The 21,757-nt window shown below is 40.9% G+C and overlaps 1 protein-coding gene and 1 long non-coding RNA gene across 3 annotated transcripts in view; one reads left to right on the forward strand and one right to left on the reverse strand.

Moving 5' to 3' along the window:
* COL5A2 (collagen type V alpha 2 chain) overlaps positions 1 to 2,575 on the reverse strand; it is a 101,432-nt gene extending 98,857 nt beyond the window's left edge. Inside the window, exon 1 of the mRNA XM_038182147.2 lies at positions 1,781 to 2,575. Within this exon, the coding sequence (XP_038038075.1) occupies positions 1,781 to 1,883 (103 nt within the window). The 5' untranslated portion in view covers positions 1,884 to 2,575. The remainder of the gene's footprint in view (positions 1 to 1,780) is intronic.
* LOC119717470 (uncharacterized) lies at positions 211 to 17,154 on the forward strand. 2 transcript variants are annotated; one of them, XR_005267059.2, is made up of 3 exons: positions 211 to 1,034; positions 2,694 to 3,337; positions 16,649 to 17,154. It is a non-coding gene; the product is annotated as an uncharacterized lncRNA (long non-coding RNA). The 2 variants fall into 2 exon arrangements; XR_005267058.2 differs by lacking the exon at positions 16,649 to 17,154 and having other exon boundaries at positions 2,694 to 7,608.
* The last annotated feature ends 4,603 nt before the right edge of the window (positions 17,155 to 21,757 follow it).

The raw sequence follows: 21,757 nt of genomic DNA on the forward strand, positions 1-21,757 counted from the left end.
CGCTGCACGCCACCCCTCACAGTACAAACAGCTCTGTTTTCTCTCCATGTTTTTATTTCCAATATATTGAGCTTATGAGAAGCAGCTTCCTCGTACGTATGGTAGACAAAAGCTATTACATTCCCAAACAGGAAGATGAATAAGTGAAATAAGTGCAAACAGATGTCCCTAATTTATTACAACGTATTTTGCTCTCTGGCTTACCACGTATGTCTCGGTTTCCTCAGCCATCAGCATATGGGAAGTACATCCCAGAAGGTGTTGCTACATTACTGGCTCATCCCCTAATTTCCATAATAGCAACAAACTAAGAAGTGAGACGTAATAACTTAACCCAACAGACATCCCACATAAGATTTGCCTTAAAAGTAATAATAATAATAAAAGAAAAACCAATAAAAGGTATGATTTTTGCTAAACGGCTACCAAAACCTGAAGTCAATATTTTCACAAGTGCTTTCTCTGGCATTTTAAGTATCTGAGAAATCCACAGCATGTGTCTCCCTTTATGGCGAGGACAGGAATTATACTCCAAAGACTATACAAAGTGCCCCCTCTATGGGACTTCTCCCACAGCTGTGTGCGGCCAGGAGAGCCCCGCTTTGCTCCGTGGAACAAAATTTGCAGAACCGTAGCTGTTTTATTCACGGGACTTGAATCCTCCTCACTTGTGCAATGCAGCCTTCAGCTACAAAGAAAACGAAAGTCTTGAAAATATTCAAGAAAATAACTGCAAGCTGTGCTGTATGGCAGCACGCTGGCCCTTTGGCTTCTTTTCTGAGCAACGTCCAACAAGGTTAAGCACGAGAAGCCCAGAAAGTGCGCGCAGGAGTACAATAGCTACAGGACAGCCTACAAGCAGGCTGCTCACATTTCAGGAAACCGACATGCAGCACGACACCCAGCCTGATGAAAGCACCGAGAGGCTGCTAGGAAGTCTCCCGACCATCAGCCGCTGTCCTGCAGGCACCGAAACGCTGTGAAGTAAGGGCAGATAGAAAGGAGCCCGCCAGCCTTCAGGTTGCAGGGGTCAGGTAGGCAGCTGGCCGGCCGGCCCCGTTTCAGACAGCTCGCACGGAGCCGCCGCTGGTGGGACAAGCAAGGCTCGGGGTGGGAAAGCAGGAGGGCAGGGAAGGCTGGGTTCCATCACAGCCTGTCACTGGGGATTAAACACAGCCTCCGCAGCCAGGGCTCGAGGGGGAAGGAGACGGAGAAGGAGAGAGGAGGAGGAAAAGAACCCACGAAAGAAAGGGGGAAAAGGGAAAATGACATTTTGGTGCTTCTCTAAAACAAAGAAGGTAAGAAGGCAGAGGTCGCTCAGCGCAGAAGGGCTCCACCCTGGGAGCCTCCGTGTTTACTTCGCCCAGCTCCGGCTGCTCCCCAGCCCCGCAGCCTCCTCCAGCCCCATCCCTAGGCGCTCTCTTTTGTTGCAAACTTCCCAGCGCTGCGTGCTGCTCCTGCCAGGCAGCGGGGCTGGGGCTCACTGCCGGCTGCCCCGCAGCTGCTTTTTGCTTCCCATCGGTCCTCCCTCCCCTGTGTCCGCAGGGCTGTGCGCGGAGACCTGGGAACTCTGCAAATCTCCAACTTTTAAAATCCCCTCTGCCTTCTGAGCAGGTTCCCAAAGCACAAGCCTCACAGCCCGATCCTCGGCGTATAAAGCCACAAATCTCGTTACTCCCCTACCCCAGAAGTTTTCCATTGCGCTTATTAACCCAATCGCACACTAAGCACGCTGCATACGAAGAGAAAAGGAGGAAAAAAGGGAGAGAGAGAAACTCACCAGCGTCATATTCTTCCTCTTCTTGTGCTTTTATGGTTACAAATCGCCCTAGTAAAGCAGCAAGGATGAAAAAAGTTCTCGTTTGTACCCAGATTGCCATCATGCCTAGATATTAGACATGTATCCTCCTGGGCAGCAAAAAGCAGGGAAACGCAAGGTTATTTTAGCACCATGAAGCCAGCTGGGGAATCTCTCTGTCTTTCAGCATCAGTCCCAGGACAAAGTCTGCGAGCCCTTTTTTTCAGCACCAGCGCCAGCACGGTCTGCAAACACTCTTTTCAGGGGATGCAGCTTTAAATAGGAAGAATGCTGCCTCCGCTTCTCTTCCTGCCCCTTTTCGGCTTGTTCAGGCTCATAATCATCCACTCCCTGCCAAGCAAGAGTCTGATTGATGGTAAATAACCGAATCAGAGCTGGCTTCACTCTTCCTTGAACTTTTCTCTTTGCAAGTACACTTGTGGGATATTTTCCTGCTGCTGTGCAGCGCGTACGCTGTGTCAGAGCAATTTAATAGGACAGCAAAGCATAATTCGGTGCGAAGCTGTCAGGGGGAGAAAGCTTTGCTTTTAACACACGCACGCTTCCCGGGAATGGAGGGCAGAGCCCCACTTGGAGCTGCTTGGCTTACTGGGAACTTGAGCCCTTCCAGCGTGCTGAGGGGAGGCTTTCCTCCCCTCCCCTGGTACCTGCCCCTGCCTGGCCCTGGCTGCTCTGCCCAACGCAACTCCAGAGCCCTGAGAGGGGCCAGGAGCCCCCAGCACAGCGCCGTGCAGTCCGTCCTCAGCTGCTCACCGTGCTCTGTATTTACAGTCCCACCAGCTGGGAAGACTATTGCCAGCCTCTGGGGGATGCTCGACGTTTCTACATCATAATGACAATCCAAGTTAACTAAATCATCTGCTTTTCTCCTCAGCTTTACAGCCCCAGTCCCTGACAGCTGCAAATCTACCTAACCCCGGCCTTGTGCTTAGTCCTTAACAACGCGCCGTCAGTAGCATTCCAGCGTGGGCACTAAGCAAATCTCTCCTTTGTGGATCACTTGCAACCAGGAGGAGTAGGACACTAGAGTTTTTTCTTCCCACCACATCAATGGTCCATGAAAAGGCCGCTCGGTCTCTAATCCCCTCCTCTCTTCAGACTGGGGCTGCCCGTACCTGCTGCTGGGAGAGGCCGATCCATCTGCTGGCAGGTTTTCTATCTTTGAGAGCGATCCCATGCTAAGGGGGTGCAATGAGAAGTAAGCCGTCTTCACCAGGACACGTGCCAGGAGCACTGGCCCACTCTGCTTACCCCGACAGTGCGTGGCCTTTCTCAGTAACACAGCAGCCAAAAGCCTGCAAAGTTTTCTTCTGTGCCCAGAAGATGAAAGGTAACACCAGAACCTGACGCTGGCTAGAAACATCAGACATTTCGGATACACATCCAGACCCAAACTTTGGCATCTGTGCAGTTCTACGTGCTCATTCATAAAAGAGAGCAGCAAACGAGCAGCCTACAGCCAGAATCCACCACGCTGCCACTGCAAAACCATCCCATGAAAACTACACAGAATACAAGGTGATTGTATGCATGAAAAATAACGGGTCTGAAACCACCCCTTGTAGGGTTTCCCACAGCTGGAGGTAACCCGTCACGGAGTATTAAGAACAGAAGTGTTAATATTAGTAATTTAAGAAAAGAGAGGCTGAGAATACAGGTGGCGTTTTAAAGTCTTTGTGCTCATTGACAAGAAACCATTCCAACAAACATTTAGGTGTTTCTGAGCTACGTGCTGCTAACTGTAGGGGGCTTTTGTGACAATTCTTCTAAGAAAGCTGACAACTGCTCAGACAACCCCCAACTAAACATCCTGCTTGGGGAAACCTACAATAAAACCACAGGGAATTCCGACTCTGCCACTGAATCATAGCAATGCCCATACACTGGTAAATCTTGCCATTAGCATTGGTAACTTTGTCTTCACAATTAGCTGCGAAGTGCCTACATTAATTTCTCCAAGGCTTAAGTGTGCAACAGGTTGGTAAATTCCTCATGCATTCACAGCAAGAATGGGCCTTAGCATCATTCTCCTATCTGAGACAAACAACACAAGAACAGTGATGGCATTTTTCCCCTGACAGATTGTTGAAGGGGAAGAAAAAAGAACCAGAAAGCTCCCTTTTATCATTTTCAGTGCAAATTCCTTTTGAGCAGTGAGAGATTTTTAACAGTACCTTCTACCTCATCAGGTCTACCGTCCCCTTTGAAGAAGACAAATTACACCACATAATTACAACAGCTAAACAACAAAGAATAAAAAAGGATATAAATTACTTAGCAAATCAATTCCCTTATGCCTCCTTTTAAATAATTCCTTTCACCATGTGTGTACATTTAATGAGGGTCTTCAATTTATTTACAACCATCATGACTCTAGTCATTAAATCTATGATTTGTCATGTAAATGAATTCAATTCAAGGCCTAAACCATCACGCATCACATCTGGGACAAGTGAGAGGAATTGTTTAGTTAGCACCCTTGTAAACAGCATCAGACTAAGCAATTAAGAGTGGGCAGATAAATAATTCCAAGTATGCTCAGCATCACCTCCCTCCTCCTCCCCTCGATACGGGGAGGAACCAATGCTGCATAGAATAATACTGTATATTTATGTAGCAATTTCTCTCCAACCATTTTTCACTTTTTTTCTGTAGTTTTTAGGATTCTGTAAGGGTAGAGGAATGTGGAATTCAGCAAACTAGCCTAAGGTCATGCATTCAGTAACGCCAGATACAGAGTTTTTGAGCTCATTTTTCTTTTGTCCCAAGGAAAACCAATACAAGATGAAAGTTACTTGGGAGGAGAATCCAGGGCCCTGACTCTCAGAGCCGATTCTCTTCCAACCATCATTATACATTAAGCTTAAAGCGTGTAGCAAACCCAAACTTAGCAGACAGAGCCACTGCAGGAGCAGTAGGACCAAGTACTCTCCTCTTTCCAGGCCATCTCAGGAGAAAGCCAGTCTCTTCCTACCAGCAGGAGATTCTCTGCTATCGGGACGGTCTCACCTACTGATTTACCTGAATTTTTACCTGAATCTGATTTTACTGATAACCTGAAGAAAGATGCAGGCAAATAGTCTCCATTACTCAGTCTATTGATATCAATTTCCACATTTTAGGCAATGAATAGGCACTGTACATTATCTGATCTAAAATCATACATTAGGTTCAAAGTCAGAGATCAAATTCAAAGCACTTTGAGTGATAGATGAAGCTAGGAAATACCACCAGGTAATGTTGAGGACTCACAAATATATTAAAATACAATTTGCGTGCTTATACTTTTCAAAATATCCAAGTCAGACCAGAAACAAACACTCATTTACTACCTTCATATCCTTTAGAGCAGGCATACATCCGAGCAACTAGAATTCCAATATCCATGAGGGTCTTATTTAATGAAATACGAGGAACTTTCATATGGTAACACAAAATGGAACAGTGCTCCTGTTTCAAACTCATTTGTACCAAGCTGGCAAAAAATGCATTCACATAAAAGAAAAATCTATCTGCTACAATAAGATGCTGGACCAATCTTTTAGTAGGAATCTGAAATCAATGGAATGGTAGAAATTTAAGCCTGACTTCAAAACATCTGTTCAAAAAAGAGTAAGATTTTCAAAAGCAGTGCAGTTTGACCAAACTGATCCTAAGTCAACGTAAGAGTTGCTATCAAATTTTATGTAGGTAGTTAAATCTGTAGTAAGTGCTGTTTGAAATTTCCACCCCCCTATAACAGTTCTTCGATCACACACTTAGCTTGGGGTGTGGGGGAGAAAACACACTAGCAAATGGATATACCAGATTTTTAACTCACAAGAATATAGTCATCATACACTGTTACACATATTTCTTAGTATTGACCGTTAATCATTAAAATTAACATGACTGAAATCATGTATGAGAGAAAAATAGCTCCTTTCCTTTGAAGTGTGTTCACTTTGCACTTTCAAGACCCTTTATTGCATAAGGAATCAGTTTTCTTGTTTTATAGAGGTTTTTCACATAGTAAAAGGACAGAAAATTCCGTTATTTAAAATAAGAAAATGTAATAGGAAACTGCAGAAATTGGCAAGAACATAAACATAGGAACATGACACTACTTTTAGCTTGGATCTTTAAACAGTCTAGATTCCAAACTGCACCACCTCAAAATCCCAATCTCCCTGCTCAGAAATCCACCAAAACCACTAGTATCAGCTAGAAATGTAAACAATGCTTCATCAGTAATGTTACTGCCCATTTGCAGAATTTTCGCATCAACTTTAGGGTGGAAAGGTTAAAAAACGAATTGTAGTCCATATGGAGATCTCTTTCTTGCTTACACTTAAACCTTGCAATTCTGTTTCACAGCTAGTTTTAATTTGGGTAAGTAGGATGATACTTCGCTTTTAAACTGTTAGTGTGGGGTCTTGGATTATGTCAGTCACTATAAGTCTGATTTTGCTATGGGCAAGTCAAAACCTAATAAGTTCTGTAACGTTATTAGCACTGGCAGCCTTTTCTTCAGAATGCCTCAATTAAATTAAATTCAACATTAGTACAAGGAAAAAAAAATCAAGAATAATTAAGGAAAATCTTGCATGAAGCCTCAATGAAAACTTATTTTTTTTTAAACCTAGAACAGCAAAAATAGCATTAATATTTTATTGTTATTGTTTATTACAAATTCATTGTCAAGCTAGTTTGCTTTCTCCTAAGAACTTAAACTGATTAAGTGAAAACAAAGAGCCACAGCAAGGTACGCATTGAAATGGCAAGGGCAAATGCTAATCTGTAATTCAAACAGGCACCAACTACCTCCACCTTTCTTCTTTCTTTAACTATTAAACTCATTTACCTTGGGACCCTAAGTGAGTAAACTTTGTATTTTTTCATTGTCTAAGAGTAAATGCCCTCAACTACCAGAAGCAAAATAGCCAGTTTACCACAACATGATGCCTGGACCTCTGCTCAGTTTTCCTGGTGGTTTTAATTGTTTCAGTTTGGTTAAGAAAAGAGTACATGGCTTCCCTTTCTGGTTTAAAGAACTAACCTAACGCTGGCTGCAAATATCAGCGTAATATTGGATCAATACACTGTAAATACACTGGACAATTATTTTCTTTTCCCAACCATTATATTTTTTAAGCATTGATCTTCAACCTGATAGTTGTATGGAATACCCAAAGCTGACAGTCATTTACTTGAGGCAGGCCTGGGGAAGAGAGCATTCAAGTCTGTAGTAAAAATCCTACCAACCATAACAAGCCTAAGTTCAGGATGCGGTCTTACATATTGTATTGCTCCCAAGTTGCATCTTATTTCCTAGCAAAACAGAAATGCTGAAAAGAATTGTACATACTATGTGCCAATTAACGGAGTTGGCCTACAGACTGGAATTGAGAATGGTTAAAGAAACACCACCACTCCACAGGGAATTTTCGAAACACAAAGCTACTCACACTAAACGTATGTTAAAATCAATCTTGGAGGAAAATATATATATGTGTTCCAAGGAAAGCTAGTTACTGATCAACCTCTATGGGCTGAGCTGCCAAATAAGATAAACCCTAAGGTAAGCAAATGTACTGGAATTTGTCTGTTAGCTTAAACACAAGAATTTTTCCTCAGTTGTTTCAGACGGGGAGTGATGGGGGAAACACTCGGGTGGTCTGCAGAAGGGAGTATCTCGAGCAGATGGGGCACTGGCATGCCAACAGCATGGATAGGTCTGAGGAGAATTTCCCTTCTCAGGAGGGAAATGCTGAGGAAAAGGGCCACTGATGAAAAGAATTTTTTTTTTTTTTAAACCTACAATACTATATTCTTTACTGCTTAGAAACTGTACATACACCCATGTGAAACAAAGTGCCTGTGACTTTACACATGCTATAAAGTAGGACTGAAGGGATCCGTTTACACAGGATATTGTTTCCCATGTAAAAACCTTAGCAGATGTTTGGTAAATGTTTGATATAATGTCATACATTAAACTTACATTTGCCAGAAAATCTCAATTTTTATTTATTTTTTTTTTAATCCTGGATAGTCAAGGAGCATGAGACTTTACCTACCCCCTGAAGTTAGGGAAGGCCTCAGCTATATTGACAAAGGGAACTTAGCTTGCTCAGGGTATCTCACTGTAATTGCTCAGCTTTTTTTGTAAGGTAAAGAAATTATTTAATGTCTTTAATGTTTAGAAAGAAAGAAAAGAAAAAAATAAATAATAATAATTTGGGGGCAGATATCCTTGACACAATATCGAAGTGTCTGACACTGTGGTGAAACATTGGCCTGCTGAAGATGGCGGCTGAGGTGAAACACTGGCCCGCTGAAGTTAACAGCGGTTCAGCTACGGAATTCGTATTTTCCCCCAGGATTGATATTTCTACCCCTTTCTAACAATCTTACCACACTATTTGATTAAGAAGGAAAGTTAATACATAAACAAGCGTCCATACATGAGGTAGTGAACATGACACCCTTCTGACGAGTGCTTGCGGCAGCAACCGTAGCGGGCCCATCCACTGCGACTAAAACAAACTGGTTCAAGCCCTTGAATGCACACACATGCATTCACACTACCTTGGTTTTAAGATGATAAACAAGGTGCTTGTTGGTCAGCTTTTACTGTACCTGTCCCTTGAGTATTCAAGAGAATGTGAATGCAGGGGAAAAAAATACATTTTTCTGAGGTGAGGAACAAAGGCAGACCAATAAACAAAAGAAACGCAGTACGTACATCTCATCGGTATATCAGCAGTCCTAGCAAACCAAATCATGACCGATTCAGCTATTTCTAGGCCTTTCTCTTCCACGTGTATCCTGATATATTTTGTACGAAGTGCAGCCTTGCTGTGCACACAGAATCTGGAGCCCAGCCCTTGCTGCACCAGACGCAGCACAGCAGGCCAGGGCAACAACTGGCAGTGGGCATCTTGCACCCTCCCCACCACGAGAGGGCTTTAGGAAAAACTTAGATAAACACCTGTAGGGAATAATAAAGGGTTTATCCTGCCTTACAGGATGGGAATAGAGTAAATGACCTTTCTAGATTCTTTCCGCTATTTTTCTATGAGAAGGAAAATGTGGTTTATGCACTGACTATATTCTCTTTCAAAATTGCATCATATTCTGGAAAACAGGATCCACTTCTACCAGAGAAATAAGAAAATGGCAAACCAGGGGATGAATAAAGCCTGATTTTAGAAGTATTTAAAATAAACTCATAAAAAAAAAAATCTCATATTTTTAGTACTTTCTATGTTAACATGAACTTTCCATTTCTCTTTCTTGCAAGCAGCAAGGAAAAAAACTGTGCCACCATTGACCAAATTAAGGATGGTTAACAGAAGAGGGAACAGCAACGGCAGAAGGAAGTAATAGAGAAAAGGGAGCAAGAAAGGAATAAGTATTTGTGTAGGTCAACAATATAAGACTTGAATTTATGAATCATAATCGCACAAAGCTAAAACAAGAAAAAAAAATGTCTAACAGAGCTATAACTCTAGTGCTGTGGGTATTGATGTCACTATTAGAATTATACGGGCAGGACAACACTTTGTAAATGTGAGTACAGTTGCCTGGTTACTTACACTAGGTTCAAATACAGAATGCAAAACAGATTTATTAAAGAGAAAGGTTCATTCTGCCTCCTTTACTTTTCCATTTCCTTTCCATGCTGTCTTCTTTCCAATATTTTATAGCCTTTATGAGCTTTATTGCATTAGGATTTGAATACATGTGTGGAGCACATTTCCTACTGCCTTTAAAGATTAAGTGCTAATAGAAAACATAGTTTACTCAGAAACAATCCATCAAGTCTACATTTTATTTTTGCTGTGAAAAAGCGTTAACTGAGCCTTTTTAGAAATTTTATGCCAGAACTATTCATGAGGTGGGCTTATTTTCAAAGCTATGGCCCATCAGCAAGAGGATTTTCATCTAGTTAATGGGCTGAAACAGATTGTTCAGGGGAATACCAACCCTCCATACTCACGGGCAAGCCTTATTTTGCCTCGACTGATTCAATATATGAAGGATTTCAGGAAACCAGTTTGATAGCCTTCTTAAAGAATGATAGCCGAGATGAGTCTACGGTGTTTTATAAAATAGCTATTAATGCTTAAAGAACACTTTCAATTTCCCCAAGAGCGTGCCTTATTTCTCAAAGATGCCCAAAATTCTCAGGACAGGTAACAACTTATAAATTGTCTCCCCTCTATCTCCTGTTAGCTGTGTAAGAAGATAAACTAATTAACCTTCAGGGCACTGCAGCACGCGGGCAACACAAAGGTACCTTGTAACTGAGCCCCTTCCATTCAGTAATGCGCTGATTTAAAACAGAGAGATTACCCACAGACAGGGACTGGATTTCTCTTTTCTCTGCATTTCTCAGGTCACAACAGTTTCAAAAGACAAAGTTGTTCCTAGAAAGGAAGGGTTTGCATAAAGGATTTCTATTCATGTATTTTTTACAGTATTGCACCATATATTCTCCTTCAAATCTTGCAGAATATTCATTTACATCCACACCAGTTCAGCACAAAACCCAAGTCTAAACACTGCAACACCAAGCAAAGCCCACAAAGACTTTCCTACGCACAAAACCACCCCAGACACGACGTGGGCAAACCCTGCAGACCTCTTTCTGTGCATATTTCCACCATGTAATGTGTTTTCCACACAGACCCTCAACCAAACGTCCAGTCACAACCCCAGCTCTGTGTCCCACAGCAAAGTGGTGAGTGAGCAGCCTCTATCCACCCAAGCCTCCCACTGCTCTGCAAGCAGATGAGGCCATTGTGCAGGGAAGCCACAGAAACACTAGAATTCATATTTATAACACTTTATTCCACGTCTGCTACTATATAGACCTCATTGTCACAAATACTCGTAAATTTTAATTGACTAAGCGTTATTCACTTAATCCAAGCACAAACACATCTGCAAAACAGAGGTAGGAGTTCACTGCAAGTCATGCATCTTGCAGTTGTGCTTGTTGGTCAGAAGCTTTTCATATTGTTTTATCATTTTGATTAAGGCATTCCTAACAGTATTTGATGTTTCTTTCAAAATGATTATTTCACTTTGTTTAATAGAAAGTACTTGATGTTCCACAGATTTTTAGGATACCAAAAATTAAATATTTGATTATAATGGACCGTATTTTTATGCTTATATTTAAGCATCTCACATACTAGGTAGAAAACAGATGAAAATGCCATTTCGACCTCTTCCATATACTTCCAACACTCAACACTGCAATACTATTTCTGCTATGAAGATCAAAGTATAACTTCAATGAACAATACTTTCAAAGAGGTTGGAAGGGATACTCTTGTTCAGTGTTAACAATAAAAAAAAGGAAGAAAAAAATCTATCTAAAGGACTTGTGAAACTGGAATACAATTTTTTTATTATCGTTATTACAGATACACTTACACAACTACCAATAGATAAGATACGTATAACGAAGGTAGAAAAATATTCCACATTTTTCACCTGTTTCTTGCAAATATTTTTAGAATTTTATATAAGAAGAAGAGACTGGTGTGAAATCCTAACCCTATTCTACTGAGAACAGAGGAAATAATAATAATAATAATTTAGATTCTTGCCTTTGTTTATTTGGATTCATGAAATCTGTAACCACATCCCTCTACAGAAAAAAAAACAAAGACTTTCATGCCAGAGGTAAAGCCATGTCATGATCTAGACTTTAATCTCAGTTTTATCTTATACGGTGTTATTGGAATAGTTGTCAAAACTATCAGGAGCCACAGTGAAGTTGATAGGGCTTTGTGCAGATGTTGACTCAAAGATGTCGTAAAGTCTTTAAAAATCACCAGCATACAGTTAAATATTCCTAAGGATTGATTGCTCTCCAGGCTTTGCTAAGTTTAGTTAATATATATATATATTTTTCCTTTTGCCTTTTGAAAATCTTAGGTTTAGGCTTGTACACTGGCTCCCTAAACAGAAAAATATAGAGAAGGAGAGGGAATGAAAAAAAAAAAAAAAAAAAAAAGATAATCCTAACCTCCCCTCAGTGCCACAGACATTTATACTTTTAAGACAATTCTTAGATCCCTAAAAATTCCCCTTTTGAAGCTGTGTAACAAAGTAGTTTCCAGTTAGGGTGGGACCTACAACTCTACAAATTCTAAAAATCTCTAAAACTCTACAGAGCTTGTTGCACTGTAGCTTAGATATATTTCTAAAAAAATCAGCCAACTAACCTGCTAAAGCACGTCCTCAAAACCAGCTGCCCACTGCGGTCAAAAGCAAGCAACCAGTAGCCCATATTCAGACCCTTTGTGTGTCAACAACGAAATAAAGAAATTCAGATTGCGAGACAAAAGATAAAGCAAATGAGACCACAGTGCACTTATGATAGACTTGTCATGGCTGTTTGAACACTTGCTGCTAAACCTAAACCAAAGAATTTTAGAAGCCCGCCTCTTCCATACACACTACAACAAACCACAGTACTCCAAGCTGAACCTCATACACCCATAGACTAGAGGAAGCACTTAGTTAGGGTGGCACACAGATAAATATTTTCTTTGGCACAGAACAAGCCTGCATAAACTTGAACACAGCTAAATCCTGCACTTATTATGGGATCTAAAGTATCCGAACTACTTAAAAAGATGCTACCCCAAGTTAAAACACATAGGAAAGACCAGACCAGATACACAACTCAGAATGTTGCTGTCGTTCTTGTGAAGCTGGATCACATTCAACATTTTTGTTAGCATATTCCCTCTCACACTATTTATTGTAATGTTTCTGAAACTCTAGATGTTATATATATTACACCCAAAGGACCATTCATTTCTACAAGAGTAGATGTTTCAGTAAATCCCTCAGTCCATCCAAGGACAGTTTGCAATTGTCTGTTTCCGAGTTTTATTTTGTGTCACTTTCTCACAGCCAGATTCAAGCCAGCATGAAGTGCCCTTTCTGAACAGAGGTCAGAGAACTTCAGAAAAGCCCAAGACGAGTGCTGCTTTTTTAATCACACCGAGAAACGACCAAACAAATGGCAGAAACAGTTACTCCAAGTGGTATTGAAGCTTGAGTCTCTGATGCTTACCAGCACTCCGAGAAGTCATTCACCAGTATCTGTAAGGATGTGCTGACAGTAATTCTCTATTTTGGTCACTCACACTCCGGCAGGGGCTACTGGAAGGCTTCAGTCCTGTAGCTTGGCTTGCCTACAGTATTCCTCCCTAAACACACAGGTACCCAGCACACATCTTGGCAAGTGAGTTCTCAATGTCTTTTTTTTTTTTTTTCCTATATTTATTTGGAAGTGAATGTATCCATACTGCTGAGGATAGACATTATCTAGGGTTTAGTTTTACTCTGCTCCAAGAACATTTACAGCTGCTTAATCCCAGGCTATAAAACTCAGTCCTTCTGCAAATTCCCTGTTGGTCCAGGAATTCTCAAAATTAACCTATTTCCCCAACTCTAAAAACAAAATTTAAGCAACAGCAGCATAGTGTGCTTAAGCTACTAAGAACTGATCTCTTAGCCACATGATTAGAGTAAAATTAAAACTATTAACCGAATTATATAGAACATATTAAAGTCCTCTGCCTGTTTTCTTATACTGCAATTGATGCGGACCTCTTGAAGCCTAAGGCGTTTCAGTAATTTTTCATTTAACAATCTAGACCAAAGTTCTCAGTGAGTAGCTTTTCATATCCTTGTAGTACTGTTGCAGTATCCCTGTAAAATCAAATCTAATTGCAACGTAAGACGATAGGAGATTCATCTAGACATCACTTTTTCACATTTATGCTGACAAACGCATGACTTCTGTGAAATATAATAGCATTAGAGTTACATGTGTATTTAGGGAGCTAAGAACTACTTACAGGATGTGTTTGTCTTTATGCAATCCTCTGCTGCCATGTTGCAAATGGGGAAGGACTTAACTAGTTAACTCAATGCCTTTATTTTTGTAAGAAAGGCAGTGTGGAAAATTCAGCCATTAGCCTTGAAACAAAAACAATCAAATATTTTGAAATCCCAAGTCATCGATGCACCTGTATAGCTCTCTCTCATTAAAATCAATATACATCACACACATTTGTTGAGAGCAAAACACACTCTTACAGCTGCAGCTCCTCCTGACTGCTCATTTTCTTGGCTTTTTATGACTGCAGGCCACGCCTAATCAACGCTGTTGGCTTTGGGTTCACATTAGCTTGAGGCCTAGGTCTATGTCTGAAATATGGAGCAGCAGGCAGCTGTGGCTCACGCTGCCACTACTCCTCCAGTCATCCCTGCCAGGGGGCAGAGCAGGGCTTGGGAATTTGTGCGTGCCACTTGGAGGGAGAGCACGTCCGAGCGGTCCAGCATCCTGCTCCCTGAGCTTCTCTCCCACTTGCTCAGAAAGAGAGGACCCAGGCACAAGCATGGCTGCCCTCCGGCCTGCCACCAGCGATGAAATCCTGGCAGGGCTCACCCCACAGCATGCGGAGTAGGGCACACTCAGCCCCTTGTCCCATGAGTGCTCCTCAGTGCTCATTTTTACCTCTTGCATCACTACAAATTGCTGTGGAAGTTGTTAGGGCCTGCAGGGCAGGGTAGGGCTAGGACAGAGTTAGGTGGAGAACCAGAGGAGCTCCAACTCGTTCCTCTGCACAGCCCTCGACGTTGGTCGCAGGCTGACCCAACACCTCTGTGCATCACTGCCAAGCCCAAGGAGCCAAGGCCAGCTCCTGCCAGCCCACCCTGCTGTGCTGCCCATGACACTCCCTAGTCAGCTATAAGGGTTGTTTGGATTGCTTTACCCCCTGCCCCATCCCTCAGTATTTGAAGATTTGCCAGAAGTGAGCTACGTCATCATTTTCCAAAGGAAATAAGCTGCTGAATGTGTGGTATAGCTTTTTTACTTGTGTATATATATATATATATATATACACACACACATATAAATAAAACAGTACAGTAATATATTCCCAGGTCACATTAGATCACACTTAGGTTTTCTGTCAGGGTGATAATTACTCCTGTAAATGAGACGTGCTCTGAACTGTGTGATGGCAGGTCCGGCAGGGTTATATGTGAGTGTTTGGACAGCTTAGCTGGTTTTTATTAAAGTTACTAACATTTGTCTTTTCCTCTCATGAGCAATGTTGTATTACAGAATAGTAGTTTAAAAGCCATCACTTGAATAGAAAATGCAATTTTTAAACTTCCTGCTAATTTGTATTGTGCAGCAGAAGGGATGCGTGGTAGAAGACCAGGGAAATAGCAGTGCAAGTAACATCCCAGCTTAGGAGGGCACTGGATATGAAAGTAAGATATGTGTAAGTGAACATGTGAATAAAAGGGTCAAGGAAAACATGTGGAGACATGTACCTTGCAAATGCAGCTGAGCCAGCAGAGAGCCAGGACTCACAGCTCCAAAGACAGGTACCCCACAGATGTAAGTATCCAGCTCAGGACAATAAAAGGTCAGCAAATTCCAAAGAAGATGGTTCCAGCCAGGTTAGGAGAGAGGGGATGATTTATTTCACATTTCCCAGCTTCTTCAAACAGCAGACGCACCTGAGGTTTCCCCTTTTCATCACACAGCCAAGCATTCTCCTCTCCTCATCAGGAAATCAGCTGCCAGCTCCTTCACACAGTCCCACTGGGATGAGCCCCTAGCTGATTGCATGTCTCACTTCACAGTGCTGGCCCAGAAGCTCTTTTTATTTCACTTCATCCTTCTCTCTTAAGTGTTAATCTGCCTGTGTGCTCCTCTTCTTTCTCCTCCCCTTCCCCCATAAGGACTTAAAAGACTTTTCCCAGCAAGACTAATAAAATGAAGTCAGTAAAGAGACCGAGTTAAGGCATTTTGGAACCAAACTAGTTATAGCTTTCTAAAAATTAACTTCCTGTGTGTTTCTTTAAAAATGCATCCTTTAATATCTTTTTTTCTGTTACTTATCCAGCTTCCCCAGAAAATACATAGCATAAAGCTGCATTTCCAGCCTCCCTAAGTAGAATCTCCCTTTGGCCTGAATAGTGAGGTTACAGCAACTGCACAGTCATCCACAAGGAATTCCTCTTCGTGGAGCATAAAAGCTGTTGCTTCATTCGTAAACTTCCCCCTGGATTTGTAAGTTCTCATACGGCATTCGTGTGGCTGCAGGAGTGAAGAACTGAACCAGGGAGCGATCAAACTTATTTAATGATAGGAGGAAAGAAAGCAAGTCCTAGGGAAGCTTCCCCACACACACCCTTTTATATTTATTTTTTTTTAGAGTATTGAGATTTTATTTCATTGAATAGGAACCTAATATCATCTTCAACTAGTTATATTTGCCAGCTTTAGCTACAGAAAATAAAATCCCCAACTACCCTGCAACAAGAAGGATGAGGGATGAGTCATATTTAGGTCTGTTTTCACGTAATAGTCTTTTTCTTCACATTTATGAGGTTTTAAAAAAACAACACAGACAACCATTGCAACTGGAATATAATTAAAAGGCCAACTGTGAAGAGGTTCTGACTCATGGGCAAGGTATTCCTGACTTCAAGAAAGCTCTGAGGAAATAATACTATCTTTTGTAATTTGCAGAAATAATGACACAAACCTTGGGAAATGCTGTCCAGTATATTTCTCAGGTTTAACACTTGGGCTACTGTTTCCTTAGAAAAGGGATCCTCATTTGGAATTAACCTGCTAGATGTATCTTGTTATATGAAAGAAAAAGAAAAAAACTGGAAGAAATAAGGAATAGTGAAAAAGACAAAACAAGAAAGAGTAGAAAAAAATAAAAGCAGACAAGAGACAGGAAGCCACAGCTTTCTATTTTTGCCTTTTTTTTCCAGAAACATCCAGTGAAGAGAAGGTTCCAGAGTAAATCATCATGGCTTAAAAATGCAAGGTATTAATGATGTCTAAAAATGAGACTTCAAAGCTGATCCGTCTTCAGAGAGCATGCAAAAGCTTCTTGTTTCGATGTTGGTTCTTTTTAAACCAACTGTGAAGTAATTGCAAACCTGTTGTCTGATCACTTTTCCTGCATGTTACATCTCCTGAAGCTTGTTGGGCAAAAAGGCTGACTTTTCCCAGAGGAAGCAGAGCTTTTCTCTAAAAAGGAAAAACGAGATTTTCCCAAAAACCTTTGGCTGTGTCCAGATGAACGTGTTACTCTGAGATGTGCCGTGTCACCTTGAAGACTACAACAGTTTGGCTGCCATGGAACTGAGAGCTTTCCAAGGACTATTTCAAGACACCAAACTCAATCAAAATGACTTAACAGAAAAGAGTGTGCTGCCTAAATACAAAATTATGGAAAACTACCAATGGTGAAAGAAGACATGTTTTATGTGGACCGTTCACCTCCTTGGTCACTCCTTTAAAATATATTTTGGAAGATTTTGGAAGAGGGTTTATCTCCCTCCAAGTTCAAGAGCATTGAGCAAGTTTGGGGGAGGAAAAAAAACAGTTTGAGGTACAGTACATTTTTAGCTACCCCGAATTATGTTGAAGGTTCTTGCATACCCAGATCTATTCTATAACTTTCCTTTATAATACCATGCAGTGGATACCTTATTCCCTAATTTTCCCACTTTTCTACTCATGCCGTGGTTCAAGGATAAATGTCAGCTTCTCTCAGCACACACACGCAATAAATCAGTGGAACAGCCTGGAATATGGGCAAGGACTTCTTGTTTTCTGTCAACAGCTGCAAAGCCAATGCATACAAAAAAAAAAAAAAAAAGATTTCCAACTTCAATACTTTTTATTTGATTTCTATCCCACCTAAACGTCTCAACCTTGTGCCATGAATTAGTGCTCACATACACAAACACTAGTTACGTACAGCCAGCACTACTGCTTATCAGTACACAGGCAAGGTAAGGGACCAAAAGACAGCAGGAACTCACCCTGTTTAAAATAAAGTAATAATAAATAATAATAATAAGGGAAGGAAGATACGGAAGAAAGAGAAAATCCCGACCAAAATACAAGTCAATAGGCTTTGTTATGCCCATGGTTTCGCCCGATGTTATTTCACATACTCAAAAAAGAGCATGCAAGCATTTAGCCTCCTAAATGCAATTTCCAGTCTGTGGGGTCCCCATTTTTTTATTATTATTATTTTTTTTTTTTTAATAATTTCCACCCTGTATTGTTCTAATCTACTATTACTTCTGTGTCCTCTCCTTAATTCCTCACTGTATTTTCTCTCCCCAAAGAATGAAGGACATAGGCCACAATTTCCAGAGGAAAGCAAGGCTGGGGGTGAAAGGGCCACACCACACTACAGAGAGTACGGTGAATGCAAAATGAGCTCCCAGCTTTGCCCCTGCACCAGTGTATTTCTTGTATTTCAAAGAACTGAAAGTTTGAGGGAGGGCAACTTAGAAATGTCTGCTTTGCATCCCCCTTCTAAGTACTGCTCTCCTGAAAGGAAAGCATTCCATCAGTAGAGAAAGTGACTGAACATATTTGCTGATTTAAATAACACTTCATTACTTACATTTTTGTTGTGCCCAGAGCCAGACATTTTACTCATCTGTGGGTTGATTTCCACACACACACAAAAAAAAAAAAAAAAAGCTGTGTCCCAGCAGTTTCACAACTTCGAATCCATCCATACCTGAAAATTCCCAGAACACGGGCTAATTCCCAATCCACATGGACTAATCAACCACCTACTTTGCAGTAGAGAAACACAGACACACATTAGCAAGACACGTTTCTCACTCCCCATGATCCTGTTTCAGTTTTGTTAATACAGTTCAATATTACAAGAAGCCTAATTGAGCCCTAAATTTACACTTGATGCTCAGTGACAGCTTACTTTGTCTCCTCTTTGTATCCAAGTTCTTAATTATCACCTCCATTACCATATAAATTGTCAGCTATTAATATAACCTCAATTTGTTCTCATAGCTCTGAGTCACAAAACATGTAATGAAGCTTTCTTTTCTAAAGCCAAAGCTTCTTGGAACGAAGAGCTTTTCAAAATCAGATATACAAACTACTTATCGATATCCACAATAAAGTTTGACTTAGATGGAGTCAAAAGGTTCTTAAATTATAGCCAGAGATATCCATAACAATTAATTATAAGAGATTGAGTATAAAAATATAATGCAGAGACAGATTCTCACATCGCAATGTCTGAAAATCTGAAACAAACTAATTAACAAGTAACTGAAGAGAGAGCAAGAAATAGCAGAACTGCATATAGAAAGTCACAGGTGATGCATTGGGAACCAGTGGAAAAAACATGCTAGGAGATGGCATGACAAATCACACAGTCTGGATGAAATATATGTTTCTGGATGAAACATCTTAATTCACATCATAAACATGGCTGATGGGCTAGAGTTGACATTAAATCATTACACTCAACAGAACAGGCAGTGCTTAAAAGAAAGAGGCAGCAGCAGGAAAAAACAGACCCAAGACCTGTGAACACTTTATCTTCACGTCTGTGTTTGCTCGGCTTCCCACTTGAATGGGATGTGCTGAGGATGCAATTAAATTTAAGGCATTTCCAGGCAGAGAAATCTCCATCCACCATGTAAACGCAAAACACAACAGTCGTGCAAGGCTGTTTTCCACACTGACAGTTCATTGAACTTGTGTCCTGCTGAATGGCTATGAGAAGTCACTCTGCAAAAACAGTCAATTCCTCTTTCTTGAGAAATCAATAATGGATTTATTTTTTTTTTTATGTTACTTTACAAATATTCATCAATGGGTCATTTTTTTTTCTCTGATACTATTATTAATTGTTTTTAAACACTGTTACTTCAACGTGCCTTATTTTTCATCTGTAAAGCCAGTCTAGTTTTTCTACAGCTCTGGGGCTTCTGATCCCCAAATGAGTTTGGTTTATTTCCAGCACCGACTGATTACATCATGAAACTATGCTTCCAAGGAAAACTTGGTCTCTAAGCTATATGGGTGGGAGAAATTTGATCATTTGATGGAATTTCTTCCCATCTATGCTTGCAGAAGAGATGTCTTTTGACATTTGCAGCCATGCATAATAAAAGGAAACAGCTGTGTGCCATCTAACAGAGACCCTAACTGATCAAATATTTTGCTTCCATAGCAGAGAGCAGGTCGATCCTCTGACCGCAGTGGAGCAGTTAAGAAGTATTTGTGGGACTTAACCCATGTCATTTGAGACATGGATCGGAGCCAATGCAAACCTGCCTGCTTTCACCCTCAGGAGTGATAGCTGCATTTTCACTTCACTGAAGGGAGCTGCCTATTACTTGGTTGCTAAAAAAAAGTTGGCCATACAGCTAGTAGGACATTGAACACCATACAGGTAAGGAGAAACAGGTAATTCTGTGAATCAGGAATGAATCATCTTGCTCCTTGTAAAATTATTTAGCTTTGCTGATGTCTGCATGGTTGGCATTTTACTTCAGTTATGCTGAGACAGGGTCCAAGGTACATTCTCATCTGCTGTCACAGATGTAGGAACAGCCATACTAGTTTAATTAAAGACGAGCATCCCACAGATCCCATTAGGGCACCAAGGACTTCTTCTACCAAGAAGACTACAAATTGAGTGCTGATCTCCCTCAAATACAGCGCACTGGGGCTCCTTTTTCTCTGGGAACTGATTTCCTGCAGCACACCGTGAATGCGAACTCTGCGAACAGAAGGGTCTTCCAGCTACTTTCCACCCCTCTCCCGATGAGCTCACTTACTTACAAGCTGCCATACCCATTGATCAGTGTTCACTTTTAAGAGACATCCAGCTTTAACTGCTTCTTTCAGCCTGGAGGTGCCTATCAGTTAACATTTAAAGCTGAGACACAAACTAGCTTAAAAGAGCATTCTCACCTCAAGTTAAGATGGTTTCCTGATTGAGAAATGATTGCACCTGTTACAGCATCAGGAGTTGTCTAGTGTTCTCAAATAATAATTAACAGAGGATAAATTAATAAACATTCCTCAGAGAATAACTAAAAAAATAAAAATAAAATTTGTCTGGAAGCCTAAGCTATAAAGTGTTTTTATATATATTCCCTTATCTATCTACAGAAAGCTGGCTGAAATTTTCTTCCGCAAAGTTTCAGATTGACATTATGGAATGAAAACCAGTATTTGAAACAAAGCTTGGCCTGAGCTTGAATGGTGGCACTTTTGTGAAGTATAGTACATTTTCCTCTGCCTAGAAACCACAAAATCCTTGTATGCTATTCTGCATACTCTCTGAAATTTCCATACTACATTAATATATGGGAGAACAAAGTAGGGCATCGCTGCTACACTAGAGAGCAGCTTCCCATCTTCCCTGTGCTCAGGTTTTGTTTCATAGGATCAGGCAGTAATTCAGTTTGGAAGGGACCTCAGAGATCTGCAGTCCAGCCTCCAGGACTTTGCCAATCTGGAGATGAACAAACCTAAGTTAAAGGACAACTGAGGGATAGGCAGAACTTGGCTGCTCCCATTATCATCAGGACTGGAGCTCTATAAAGGCCTGGTCTGGAGCCCACAGAAGCCACTGGTAAGCTCTCCATGACTTCAGAGGCGTTGGATGACTCCCAGCTCCCTAAAATAGATCAAAGTGCAGCCATCTGAATTAAAAAGATCTAGGACAAAGTTTCTCCTCATTCTGTATCTCAAACCATCAATCAAGTATAAAATCTTTATGACTCAAAACTTTGCTTCTGTTTGCTGTGCAACCAAATCTAGAGACAAGGCCTGTAACTGGAATTTCATGCCCAGATACAAGTTTTTCTACAGTTGCTGATTTTAAAAGAAAAATAAAAATTAACAGGACCTTTCAAAATCACCCAAGTGACCAATGAGATTAACCTTGTGTTTAAATAGCATTAGTAAAGAAAGAAAGAGGATGCCGAAACACGGGATGGAACAATAAATCAAGTAAAAATACTCACAAAACACTGTACATTTCTAGTCATGGAAAGTTGAGTTCCTTCTACTCAGGCAAA

This window comes from Anas platyrhynchos, chromosome 7 (genome assembly GCF_047663525.1).
Source record: "Anas platyrhynchos isolate ZD024472 breed Pekin duck chromosome 7, IASCAAS_PekinDuck_T2T, whole genome shotgun sequence".
Taxonomy (NCBI): Eukaryota; Metazoa; Chordata; class Aves; order Anseriformes; family Anatidae; genus Anas; species Anas platyrhynchos.